We start from the raw sequence: 12,863 nt of genomic DNA on the forward strand, positions 1-12,863 counted from the left end.
CCCTTTGCTATTAGTGAAGAAATAATAGCAGGCACACGCCCTCAGCCACTTATCGAAGTGTTGTAAAATGTAGACATGAATAAGTCCACAAATAAAGAGTAAATCTGTATGACCTCGTTACATGTTGGTGGAAAAGTGTCGGCAGATCTACAGATTATTTTAACACGTGTTTTTCTTCTTCTTTTGTGGCCTCAGCTTCTGGGTAGTATTTCTCCAGAAAATAACGCTATTGCAATTTCTTGCGTTTAAATTAAAATTTCCCCTCTTCTGCCTCGGCCATCGCAGCTTGAGCTTGTCTTGTTTATCTCTATTTCTATTATCATTTTTTATGGTGATTGTTTTAACCCATCACACACACACACACACACACACACACGGTGAGCGTGTCAGCCTCGCCGTCGCTTCTACTCCTTCTACTTCTTCTTCTTCTCCTCCTTTTCTCTCTCCCCCCCCCCCCCCCGCCCATTTGTTGTGAACTGTGGATAAATCTCTCTCTCAGGAGGAGTGTCAATCGGTGCGGTGTCAATCACAGCCTCGGCTTCCCTTTCATCTCTTCTTCCTCCCAGTGACTGAAGAGAGAGAGAAAGACGAGGAGGAGGGCGCACAGCTACATTACCAACACACACATACACACACTGGTTACATTACACCGTGGAAGCGGTGCGGGAACGGTGGGAAATCGGTCCACGGCGTTTTCTCCTCTCTAGCTTCTTTTTTTTAATGATTATTTTAAGAATTTTGCTTTTGTCCTTCCTCACCCGACCAGCTCTGAGGATGTATCTTTAAACATGAAAGCCGATTTTCGTCTCGTCTAAGTATTTAAACTGTGTTTTCTTCTAGTTGCACATCCATCAGTTACCTTTTCACCTCCAGACGGTTGTTTGGTTTGGTTAGCCTACTGTTTTTTTGTTGTTGTTTTTTTTTTTTTTTACTTTCAAGGACGCCCCAGCTTCTTCCCTGGACCACTGAGGAAATATTTTTCTCTCACTTTTCTAAATGCGCTTTTTAACGTTGAGTCATACGGAACCAACGTTGAACCTGGACCGTATCCGCCGTCGGTGTGTCTGTGTGCTCACTGAAAAACTAGTAATGAGATTTTAACTCGTGGTTTGTCTCCCTTTTTATTTTTTCCCTCATGACATTGAGACGCGCACCGGACTCTCTTTCTGACCCTTTACATCTCAAGTTTTCCGGGTCTGAGTTTCAGTGGTTTTAGTCCAACACTCGTGGTGAAAGAAAAAAAAAAGGACGCCGACAGCAGCCACACTCCTCCTGTTGCTTCACTGAAAACACACCGGCAGCGTGTTTGCTCGCCGCTTCCTTTCAAAGTGACTCACGGTCGAAGCTCTGGTTGAACAGTGGGGCATTTTCCCACTGGGTTTCGGGGGAATTTTAGTGGGAGTTTTCCCCCGGTGTAGTTTTGGACAGTGCTGGCGCGTGTGTGTGTTGTCTTCGGCTTTCTTAGTGAAGCAGAGAGTAAAATTAGAAAAGAAAAATGCCACAGTTATCAGGCGGCGGCGGAGACCCGGAGCTGTGCGCTACAGATGAAATGATCCCTTTCAAAGACGAAGGAGACCCGCAGAAGGAGCAGATCTTCGCCGAGCTCAGCCACTCGGAGGAAGAGGGAGACCTCGCAGACATCAAGTCATCTCTGGTCAACGAGTCAGAGAGCAGCCCCAACAGCAACAGCCACGATGTGAGTAATGTGTTTTCACTGATGTGGTGAATGATGAGGAAGGTGGGTATCAACTCTGAACTCCATCAGAGAGGCAGCAGCCTCAAAGTTTGATCTTTTTAACCATGAAAACATCTGGATCTCAGCATGTTTTTAGCACTTTCTTTAGCACTGTACGTGAAACCAGGATAATTTGTCAAAAGCATTTAAACAACACTGGTCCAAATAATGATTTATTTTTTTCTGTCTTAGGAGATCCTGAAGTGTGCCTAGTTTTATAATAATATACATTTTTTTAGCCATCAAGATTTATCTTAGATTAAATAATCTGCGAAAAGAGTTCAGGCACATCTGTATTGCCCATTGTCTCTGTGTGTATATTTTATTTTAATTGCAAATGAATAGCTCTCATCATTAGACTTGCAGTGTGCAGACACAGGTCTACAGCTAAAACCCTAAAGATGCTCCCCCTAAACATCACATCTTGAAGCACTCAGTATCATCCTGATTGGAGACACTAGAGGCCTAAATGGGTGCTTGACCCCTTGCATCAGTTCATTAATTCATAGGGTTGAAAAATTATAAAATCCACATTTTAAGATGTAAAAGCTATGGTCTTGTGTGCTGCCTGTGAGAGGAAGTCTAATCACTGTTTGCTTTGGTACAGTATAACACTCAGCAGCTGTAAACACCAGTACATGAGTCTGTTTTTCAGATGTGCATTAAAACCTATTGTCAAGCATGATTTTTTTTTTTTTTTTAATTTCATTCAAAGATCAAAGCTTATAAAGCAGAAGTTAGAAGAAAGACTGGCATCTAAATTATTTTCTTACCATGATTTTTGAATTTCCTATTCCTGTTTATTCTAAATATCATTATAATTGTATACATCTGCTTACAAATTATTTGTGCACTTTCTGTGGCTGAGAAATATATTAAATACATTTAGAGCTACATTTTGTTTTTGCTTGTTTTGACTGATTAAATTAAAAGAATATTTTGAGGCAAGATGGGTGTCTCAGAAGAAATTCCTAAATGTATAAATGTGTTGAATTTGTTGGGTTTGTAAATGCATATAGATTCTCAATGGAAAAATTATTAATGATGAATTTTTAATAATTTCTGAAATGATTACTCTCATTGTTTATATTCCGTATTTGCAGGATGGCATCTTATTAGCACGCACAATGACACCGTACACCTGACACGTCACGATTAAAATTTGCCTTTAATATTTTTTCTTCTGCCATCCATCGTACTGACCTCAGGATGCAGGCTGCAGCTTCCCCATCACAAACTTAGTCGTGTGTCATGTCGTTAACCACAATGTTAATGAAATTTCGGGTATATCCTGAATGACACTGTACACATTCACCACCAAATGTCCTAGAGACGCAGGAGACTGAGGCTGAATGTTAATTAGGAATCCAGTGAAGTTCCCTTGCTCAGCTTGAAGCCATCCTGAGGGGTCTGAACTCCAAAAAAGAGATCCTCTGCCCAATTTTGATTCAAAAAGGAAATGGATGTGTGAAATGCAAAAAGATTTGAAAAAAACACTTGTCTATTTATGGGATGATTTTTTTTTTTTTTCACTTTGCACAGTGGTTTTTAATTTATAACCCAAATACACTCCACTTATTTGAGTTTAGAAGGAGGCTTAAACTGAGATGAAAATGAGAGTGGACCCATCGTACAGAAAACAAGTTAATTTGTAAGCTCCTTAAGGACATGAAGCTTAATTAAGTGGTTCTTTTGAAGCTTTGATGCAGTCTGCTCCATCACCCCTCTATAGATAGTGGTGTGTGTTTTTGTGTCTGTGTGTGTGTGTGTGTGCGAGCTTGTTCTGCTTTGGTGACAAGCAGAGGGACGGCATTTGTCCCAGCAGTGTTTGTGGGGGTCCGACCATATCGGCATGTCTCTTTCTCTGCATTTGAAGACCCTTGTAATTGATTCAACCATCATTACATTTATTTATTTTCTTTTACAGGGAGCTAGACAGTCCCAAATACCACAAGATTCATATCACGAAAAACACAGAGACCTTTCGGAAGATGGTAAGTGACACAGCCTTGAGCAAGAGCTTCTTAAATCTGCATGTTTTATAGGACAGTGAGCGTGTCATTTAACACCACAGTGAAGCCCTAGATTTTCAGAAACGTTTGCGCTAGTTTGATAAGTTGAGGTGAGTGTGAACAAGCACAACCCCTTTCCCCCCGACACACACAGAAGTGATCAGTCACACTTGTGCCATGTTGGTCCTATTCTTATCAGTGCCCCTGTTTCTGCTGCTCTCAGAAAGATGATATCTGATCAGGTCTAGTCAGGGCATGCTATACCTTCTTGCATACAGCTACCTGTTACCTACCTCATAGATGAGGGTGCCTCTAGAAATGGAAAGCCAAAAATACTTAAATCAAAAGGAGGTTATGCACTTTTTTCCTCATATTGTAGTTTGGAAATGATCATTATGGCACATGTGGCATGAGCCTACAGTTGCAGATCATTCATAAACCACATTTCTGTCTGGCTCCAGTGGTTCCATTTGTGCAATTACCCAATAAACAGTTTCTCTACATCAGTTCATGATGAAACATGTTGCTGCCACTTGGGGCTCATTGCTCTCTGGGTATTGTAGTATGACCCCGCTGCTATAGGTCATCATTAAAGCTTTGAGGAGGAGTGTGTCTCCTCTTTGTTCCGCTTTCCATCATGAATAGGATCTCTTCAAACCAAACACTGGTTTTCTTCACACCAAGAGCCATGTTGCCATCAGGCAGTATACCATAAACACTCCCAGCCCCCATGGCCTTATTACGCAGCACGCTGTTGAGTAGCAAGTGGCGTTGCATTGTGGCCTGTTGTATAAAGCTCCCCCTGTCAGGTCAAAGGCATAAAGGAACAGTTGGGGCGTCTCCTGTTTTGACACAGTCTGTATGTTCTTCTAATTGGTGCTAATTGGCACAGAGGGGCTCCATTGTTCCTCCGTATAATGTAACCCTCCTCTCCAAGACTGGAAGAAAAGGCACAAACAAAAGGCTGAGGCAAAATAGGGCATAGGTTAAAGCGATCGACAGCGATATCATTACTGGATCAAAGCAGGCAGAGACAGAACTTTGTGTTCAGTTTTATCATTAATTCTTGTTTGGTTTATTGAGTAAAACATGTTGGGAATTTTATATTTTTATTTATTTGTGTTAAAAGCCCCACTCTAGAGAGAGATTTGATATTGACTAGTTAAATCTTGCTTGATCACCGTTGTGGATGTTCTCTATGCCTCTTTTAAGCGAACACAGCAAACTGACTCCTGTTTTATCCACCTTTATTAGGAAAGCATCAAGACATGTACAGTAAAGCCCATCCGTATCCGAGCTACCCAGGCTACATCATGATGAGCAACATGAACAGCGACTCCTACATGAACAATGGCTCCCTCTCGCCACCCATGCCTAGAACGGTCAGTAGTAACTCTTCTTTTTCATGCCAGTTTATCACTTTAACACATATGACATAAAATGGTATTGGTATAGCCATCAGTACAGAATTGAGCACAAGGATGTCAAAAAACGTTTTCCCCTCAGTCTAAGAAAAATCAGGGACGCAGCTGCACATCTGTGTATGTATCTCAATTCGTGAGGCCATTCAGGATCTATAATGGTGCAAAGGTAAAAGCCTTTATCGTATTACTGTCAAGGAGATATTTAAGTAACAACCAATTTCATTCATCAGTTGACGGACTCTAAGTGTGATGACAAAATGAGTCCTTTTTTTTTTTTTTTTTTTTTTCTATGCCTCAAAAAATTTGAGGCATGAATTGTAAAAAAAAATTCAGTGGTGGGTTAATAGTTTTTTTTATATTTGATTTAACTGTCTCAAAAAGTTATAAAGTGATGCTAAAAGCGTTGGTCTCAAACGGCAAATAACGCTTTGATTAATGTGGGCAGAAATAGCAGAGACTGAATTTCATGTTGTACCTGCCCAGGTTAAGTTCAAGATTGCACACTATTTTACTAGTTTGCACAACTGAATATAGATACTTTGTAAGAAAGCATGAAGACTGAGGACATAGCCTGTTGACACCTGTCTACAGACTAAAAAAGATGACTTTAAGGTCTCTTGTGACAGACGTGAAGACAATATTTATAATATTAAATACTGGGTGTTCAAACCTAGAATTCATAAAATGAAATAAAACTTATTAAAAAGAACGTTATTAAACGACTGCAATAGACACATCAGTAACTTAAGCGATAAGGTATACTACACAAAGATCCTATAATCAACTTTGATTTTGGGAGTTGCTATTTGTACTGTAACAACACTAAAACTTACAAATAGCTGCTGCTTTAAGCTTCTCAGAGATGAATATTTGCTAGCTTTTCCTTTTATTGTGAACTAAATACTCTGTGGTTTGAAGTTAGATCTCTAGGTTGTGAACTTGCGCTATGTGTGTGTGTGTGTGTGTGTGTGTGTGTGATTAAGTTTTATAATGCAAACAATTAAAATAATCAGTTGATTTAATTTCACTCCCACAAAATTAATTTTTGTTTTAATGAGAAAATCCTATAAAATTTCTAAATAATTAAAATGATTATTGGGTTACAAATTCAACTTGAAATTATGAATCAGGCAATTAAAGGTAATTTAAAAACTTAAATATTAAAAGACAGCATTCCTTTACCTTCTTACAACAAATTGAAACCATATATACTATAGACAAAACCCCCAAAAGTCTATTTTGTAGTATTTGCAATTTGTATTGCTGTTGTGGAGTCTCTGTGCATTTACCCTCATATACCAGCATTGTTGACACCCATCCCCTTGACAACCACATGTGACCCTTGGAAACCAAATGCCTGCCATGCTTTCCAGCAGATTAGCATGATAGATTCAACATTTCTCATCTTGTTAAAATCTTAAGTGATGCATGTCTGTAAGACCCAAGTAAGCTCTCTAATTAGCCCAGCATGGCTGAGGAGGCCTAAAGGCAACATCACATCTCTGAAGCTGTCTTGCAGAGGAGTTTATAGCACTGTCCAGAGGTGGCGTGTGTTGTTACAGATATCGGCCCTGTAATGGTATTAATTTCAGGCCAGCTGCAGGTCTCTCACTGGCGGCTTCCTGTGTCTGTCCCGTTTGCAAATTTCTCCTCTCGAGACAGACATAAAACGCACGGCACACCAGCAGCTGTCCACTCTAATCCTGTTTTGTCCACGTCTCTGTATCACACTTGGGAAGACAGTCTGGTTGTGGTTTGGTACCTCCGTACAGGAAGTGCTCACACCTGGTGCAGAAGAACCAAAAGCCCTGGGTTGTTTGCACTTTTTAACCTCATATGAGTTAGTTTCATCAGGGTAAAGTTGTGAAATGTCAGTTCTGTCTCTTAAGAATCGGCTTTTGGAGGCAGATGTGGCTGTTGGGGGCAGATGCCACATGCTGTGTGTAAAGGATCTTCATTCACACGCAACTATAACATGGAATGATGTTAAAATTGCATTGCTACCCTCTGCCAAAGTTGCAGAGGCTGAAAGCATGTGACACTGCAGAGAAAACATGAACCTGATTACCTCACGATTTGCCTTTTTCACTTTATACATAGTGGCTTATGAAATGTGGATATGATGCTGTTCTAATTCTATTTTTATGGTTTGTTTTCTGTTCAATATTATCAATTATTCCATCATATACACTGAAAGTCACTGAGGTCTGTATGGACACCAGCTGACTGTATGAGAGGAAATTACCCCTTGTTGATGAATTAGGCAGGGCAGTTAGGTGGTGTACAGTCTTGCTTCTTATTTATTTATTTATTGCCCAATTCCCCCTCTCATCCTGCCTTCAATAAAACGGTAGTCATTTTATATATGTTTCTCTCACTTATCCAATAAAAAGAGCCAGGGCTTGGTGGAAGGATCATGGAACATGAGTCCTCTGGTTTTCTCACTGATGTCAGCTTGCTGCCTCGGCTGCTGGCCACCGCAGCCACAGTATCTGCAGGCCTGGGATCGGTTTTCACTGAGATCAAAGGCACATTCTCTCTTTCATTCTCTTCCATCCCCAGCCCCACTGCCGCCCCCGATCCCAGTAGTTTAGATTGATTTCCATTGACCATGACATTCCTGCACATGCCGTCCAGTCATGATGGAGCTGTTGGGAGTTTCTGATTGTCAGCAGATTTTAGGGCTTCTAGCTTGATAAGTTGCCTCCGCCACAAGAGAGCTGAAATTTTGGTGTCAAAATACCTAATGGTGTTCAGTTTCATTTATTGTGGATTTAAAACAGTTTAGACTACTTCAAAGAGTTATTGGTGTGCGTCAAATATGTGGATGTTTATGTAAACCTATAGCTGTTGTAGGATGTGCAGTCTGCAATGTAAAAGTTCATTGAGAGCGAAGATCATTTCGTCCTTATGTGACATGTCCTCTTGCTTGAAGGAGCAAAAAGGCCATAGTGTTTACTGTATATGATGCTTGGAACTGGTGGCTAAATTTTATGTGATTTAATTCATGACGTTTGCATATTGCTGACATTCACTGCAGTGTCATACATTTATATATACAACAAAAAAAGGTTATTGGAAAAAAACTGGTTATATCATGGCGTTGGCTTTTACATTTCTAAGTTTATTGGTGACAATAAACACTTACTGTGCCCATATGTCAGTGAAGAAAGGAGAGAATAATGTGGCCACTCATTACAAGTGAGTACTTCTTTTTTTTGTTTTTTTTTATCCCCCAGTCTTCTTGATCAGACGTGGTGTGTCTCAATCACCATAATACCTGAGGATTTTTAGACACGTTGGCAGAATCTGAAGAGATTTGTCTACATGCAATGATCTATGCTTTTTGCTGTTAAACATTGGCCTTGGTGTGTGAATCTAGAAAAGTTTGTGATGACTGTGAAGGATTGTGTTCCTGCTGACTTCTTTGTGTTTGTGAGCATATTGACAAACAAAATGTGCTTTTACAGGTTTGGTCAGAATTATCATAATACCTCTCCTAATGGTTGTGAATTATGATCTTCAAAGCATTTAGGGTGTCGTCACTCCAGGTTTGATGTGTGGAAAAATAAAAGTTCGCTGCTTTGATGGGTTTTGTCTGAAAATGATCCTTCAGCCTTCTAGATGCAAATCAGGTTCTGCAATTTCTAAATAAAGTTCAAAACACATGTGATGAGCAGAACATATTTTTAAATGACCTGTAATCCATTCTTAGAGCAGGTTGCTGTTGTCACAAACATTCCTAGTTTAGTTTAAAGTCACAAAAGAAGTCATTTTTGACATGCTCCTCTCTATGTTTTTGAATCCTGCAACCCCTGAGCTTATGATATTCCAGTAAAACCCCCTGAGTAAACTAAAATGCATAGTTGACAAGATAAAGACATGACTGTGTTTGCTTTGCTCTGAAATGTTGATAGTGCAGCGATACAGTACAAAGGTTTTCACCTGACTGTGAAGATTTGTTGGTGAGCTCCAGCTGTGTAAGAACAGTCTCATGGTCTTGGGCAACAGCTTGAAAAGAGAATTGGGTAGGGGCACTCTTTCTGAGCAGCATTTTGCTCCTGTGATTCGAGGGGGGGAGTCTAGAAAGCTCCCTTTCCTTTGCTGTGCACTCTTTTTCCCTTTGGATCCTCAATTGCAGATCCTTATGGGCGAGAAAGAGGGTGTGTGTGTCTGTGTGTGTGTGTGTGTGTAGGGCTGCACTTGCCTTTGATGTAGTTTGAACATGACGGATCTTCTAGCCAGTGTCTCGCAGCGTGGAATCACTAACCCAGGCTTACCTAACGGGATTTGGCGAGACCGCTCTGGTGTCCCTCGGTGCCATGTGTGTCCTGAGCTCATACCCCCAGCACTACCATGGAAGATCCCTGTTAAAGAGAACACTACATCTACCAGCAGCCCTCCATGTCCACACATAATGTTCTAGATGTCAGCTTATTGCACCTTGTGTAGTTTTCACTACAGGGTGGACATGCTGTGTGACGTTTACTAAAGCATTTTTTCCTTAAGTATCTAGACACTATCTGATCATCTCGCTCTCTGCTCATTTCATTTTCTATAAAAAGCCTATATATTTATATATTAGTCTAAAATAGACTTGGAACATAAAGCAGATGTCGAAAGACAGAAATATAATTGCTTCCTTTTATGCCATATATCCCAAATCAGTAATTTTCTTCAGTTAGGCAGCATACATATCAAAGAGTCATGCTGACATTGATGTCATCTGCTGTGCAGCTCTATCAAACAGGGAAGTATGTGTGTACACATGAAGGACAGGACTAGAGACCTCACACAGAAGAAACACTTGGTGTCTCAGGCTGTTTGTAGTGCCGCCAGGTCCCGGTGTTTTATAAATAGCACCATTAATGCCACCATTAAGTTTCTTCTCGTCCTCAGCTGTATGGTGATGCTGGTTGACACATTTTCTCCATATGCATGTGCTAATGACACCATGTGGTTGCAGTCACTTTATCAGTGTGTTTCATCTTGTTAAATGGAGCTCAGCAGAGTGATTGTTTAACTTGTCTGTGTTTTCTACTAGTTGATTTAGTACAGGGTGTAAAGATAGTTGCATTTCATAATTTTGATTCTCTTAAGCTGTCTTCCTTTTGTTTGTTACCATTTTTAAACACACAAGTGATGCAGGTGAAAGGACAGCTATAGATGTTAAAATCATTGTCAAGTGTTGAAAATGCATATTTTCTATATGTGTCCTAGAAAAATGGTTGTTAACATGACCTGGAGGCACACGCGTAACCCCTGTTGATGTTTATTTGGGGCATATGTTACTGCTCAAACTAAAGCACTCATAGATGATGACACTTTGTTTGTTCCCCCTGAATGGGATGAAGCTTAACCAATCAAGCAGTACTGCCTGGAGCCAGCCAGTCAGGCTTCCATGGACAAACCGCTGCTCAAGCCCACAGCACCTGCTCAGAGGACTTCACTCTTCACTAGCAGCCTGCTGCTGATCTCCAGGGGTCAGTGAGAGGCCTCACCAAGGTTGCCCCTTATGCCCAAATCTGTCTGAATGGCCTGGGTGTGGGTTTCCTGTAAGGGTGGATCAGAAATGTAGGCTAGAGGGTGGTGTGTGCATGTGGGGATTATTTTTGCCAATTTGTTGTGAAACTGTTGACTATGTATAGTTGGAGTGTATGTGAAGAAATGTCACTTAAAGGTCACTTAATTGACCTGGTTTAGTGTTTAAACCATGATTGAACCTTTAGAGTAGTCGCTAAAAGCCTCACTGTTCCCTGATAAGCCATAAAATGATTAAAAACAAGAGTAGCTTTATTGACTTCATCCTGACAGCTTCTAGGTCCATACAGAGGCAGACAGTGTTCAGGCAAACTGCTGCAAAGGAACAATAGGACCACAGGAGAGAAACACGGGTACAAATCCTGCTGACTGTGTCCAGACTTCAGAGGACCGTCAAACAGCCCACACTTTGTCCAGCTAAGAAATAGAGCTATGATCAATAGCTGCTCTGTTAAATGAAGTTGGTCCGTCTTTGGCGTGCATTTGCCCTCCCTCCTTCTCTTTGCTGTTTCATATTTTTCAGAAGCTCATTATTTCTTTCTGCTGTGGGTGCGAGTACTAAAGAGTCTCACATGCAACATGTATCTGACAGTGCTGAAATATTAATGGCCCCCAGTGTAGGAGGTTGGTATAGGGTCTACATAGTTACAGTACAAAGGGTGCCTTCTCACCACCAGGCTTTATTAGCCAAGCTGTTAAATGAATAGCTGGCTATAACTTGTGGTCTTTCTTCATGCCTCTTTTTGTATTTTTGCGCAAAACATCAAATCACTTTCTCTTCATCTAACGATTTCCAACACATACATTTTAATGGGTGTTAGACACAGACTCACACATACACATACTTGGGTGTACATAAGAGCCACACTACACTGTTGAGTTTTCTGTGGGAGGACAAAGAGGAGGGATTTGCTATCAGTTCATTTTGTGTGGTCTTGGCCATAAAAAACACCCTGTTCTTTGACTGTGAAAAAAGCCTGTCTTTAATTCTTGGGAAACCCATAAAAGTTTGTCGCTCCTTTCATACTGGCTGCAGAATTGAAAACAAATGCTACATTCTCCCCTCCTCTCCTTTGAACTGGCCAATTATGGAGTTGTGAAAATAAAAATCAGTCTGTGGATCTCTTTTCTTTACTTCCTTCTCTTTTTCCTCTCCCTCTCTCTCTTTCTTCCTTGTTCACTTTCCTTTTTCTCTCCTCCCCCCTTGTTTTTGAAGAAACCGAGGGGGATCACTGATGTCAAAGTCAAAACCAAGAGCATTAAGAAAACTGGCGAAATGCAATACAGCTGCAATCCGACATGACGCTAGAAAATAGGGCTGAGGAGCAGAAAGCCTCTCTCCCGTATTCCCAGGGCGCGCAACTGCTCCCGGCCTTGGCTTTGATCTCTTCAAAGCCTCCTGCCTTCTACTAGATGGAGAGTCTTGGCTGCCGCTCGTGAGCACTGGAGAGAGGCAGGGAAGGAGGTGGGGGTGTTTTTTGGAAAGGGGAGGGGTGGTGGGGGGCATCGTCTTTTCCTTTCCAGGGCTGAAATCAATCACAGTGCCGAAGCAATTATGTGTAATTCAACCTCAGCCAGATTAGTGACTCTTGTTACCTGAGCGACCGGAGCCCTGTAATCTGTGAGACACACCGGCCTCACCAGCAAAGACGTAGCCAGGAACAGGCGAGGGCACTTGAGGGAAAGGAGGGGATTCAGGGGAGAGGGAGAGGTGTTGAAAAGCAGGCTGCCATGCTGCTGTCCAGCAGAGCAGAAAATCAGAGTACAATGGAGTGATTACACTTGCAGATGTAGCCATATTTATGACGAGGTGGATAGAGAGAACAGAAAGAATGAGTGCTGATTGCCATGGAGCTTGCTAGTTGGTGTGCTAACGAGCCGGGGCCCTTTTGTGTTAAAACATGTGCCTAATGTTACCTCCGCTGTGCTTCCATTCCTCCCCCACCATCCATTGCCCTGTCCCCCCTTCAGTGCCATATCTCTATCCCTCATGCCCTCCACAGTCGGCTCCGAAATGCAAGCTTGGCCAAGGCTCCTGCCCTGGGCGCCCAATTTACTATGGCTGGAGAAAAACTCAGTGGCCTCAAGTCACAAAGGAAAACAGCAGAGCTGAATGCTGCTCTTTTCCTGCTGCTGCAGTTTGTCTGATCT

At 41.5% G+C, this 12,863-nt stretch overlaps 1 protein-coding gene across 3 annotated transcripts in view; it reads left to right on the forward strand.

The window, feature by feature from the left end:
* Nucleotides 1-633: 633 nt before the first annotated feature.
* lef1 (lymphoid enhancer-binding factor 1) overlaps nucleotides 634-12,863 on the forward strand; it is a 39,565-nt gene continuing 27,335 nt past the window's right edge. For all 3 annotated transcript variants that reach the window (XM_026304407.1, XM_026304409.1, XM_026304408.2), the window contains exons 1-3: nucleotides 634-1,696; nucleotides 3,663-3,729; nucleotides 5,002-5,129. In XM_026304407.1, coding sequence (XP_026160192.1) covers nucleotides 1,496-1,696; nucleotides 3,663-3,729; nucleotides 5,002-5,129 — 396 coding nt within the window. In that variant the 5' untranslated portion in view covers nucleotides 634-1,495. The remainder of the gene's footprint in view (nucleotides 1,697-3,662; nucleotides 3,730-5,001; nucleotides 5,130-12,863) is intronic.

Source organism: Mastacembelus armatus, chromosome 1, assembly GCF_900324485.2.
Source record: "Mastacembelus armatus chromosome 1, fMasArm1.2, whole genome shotgun sequence".
Lineage (NCBI taxonomy): Eukaryota > Metazoa > Chordata > Actinopteri > Synbranchiformes > Mastacembelidae > Mastacembelus > Mastacembelus armatus.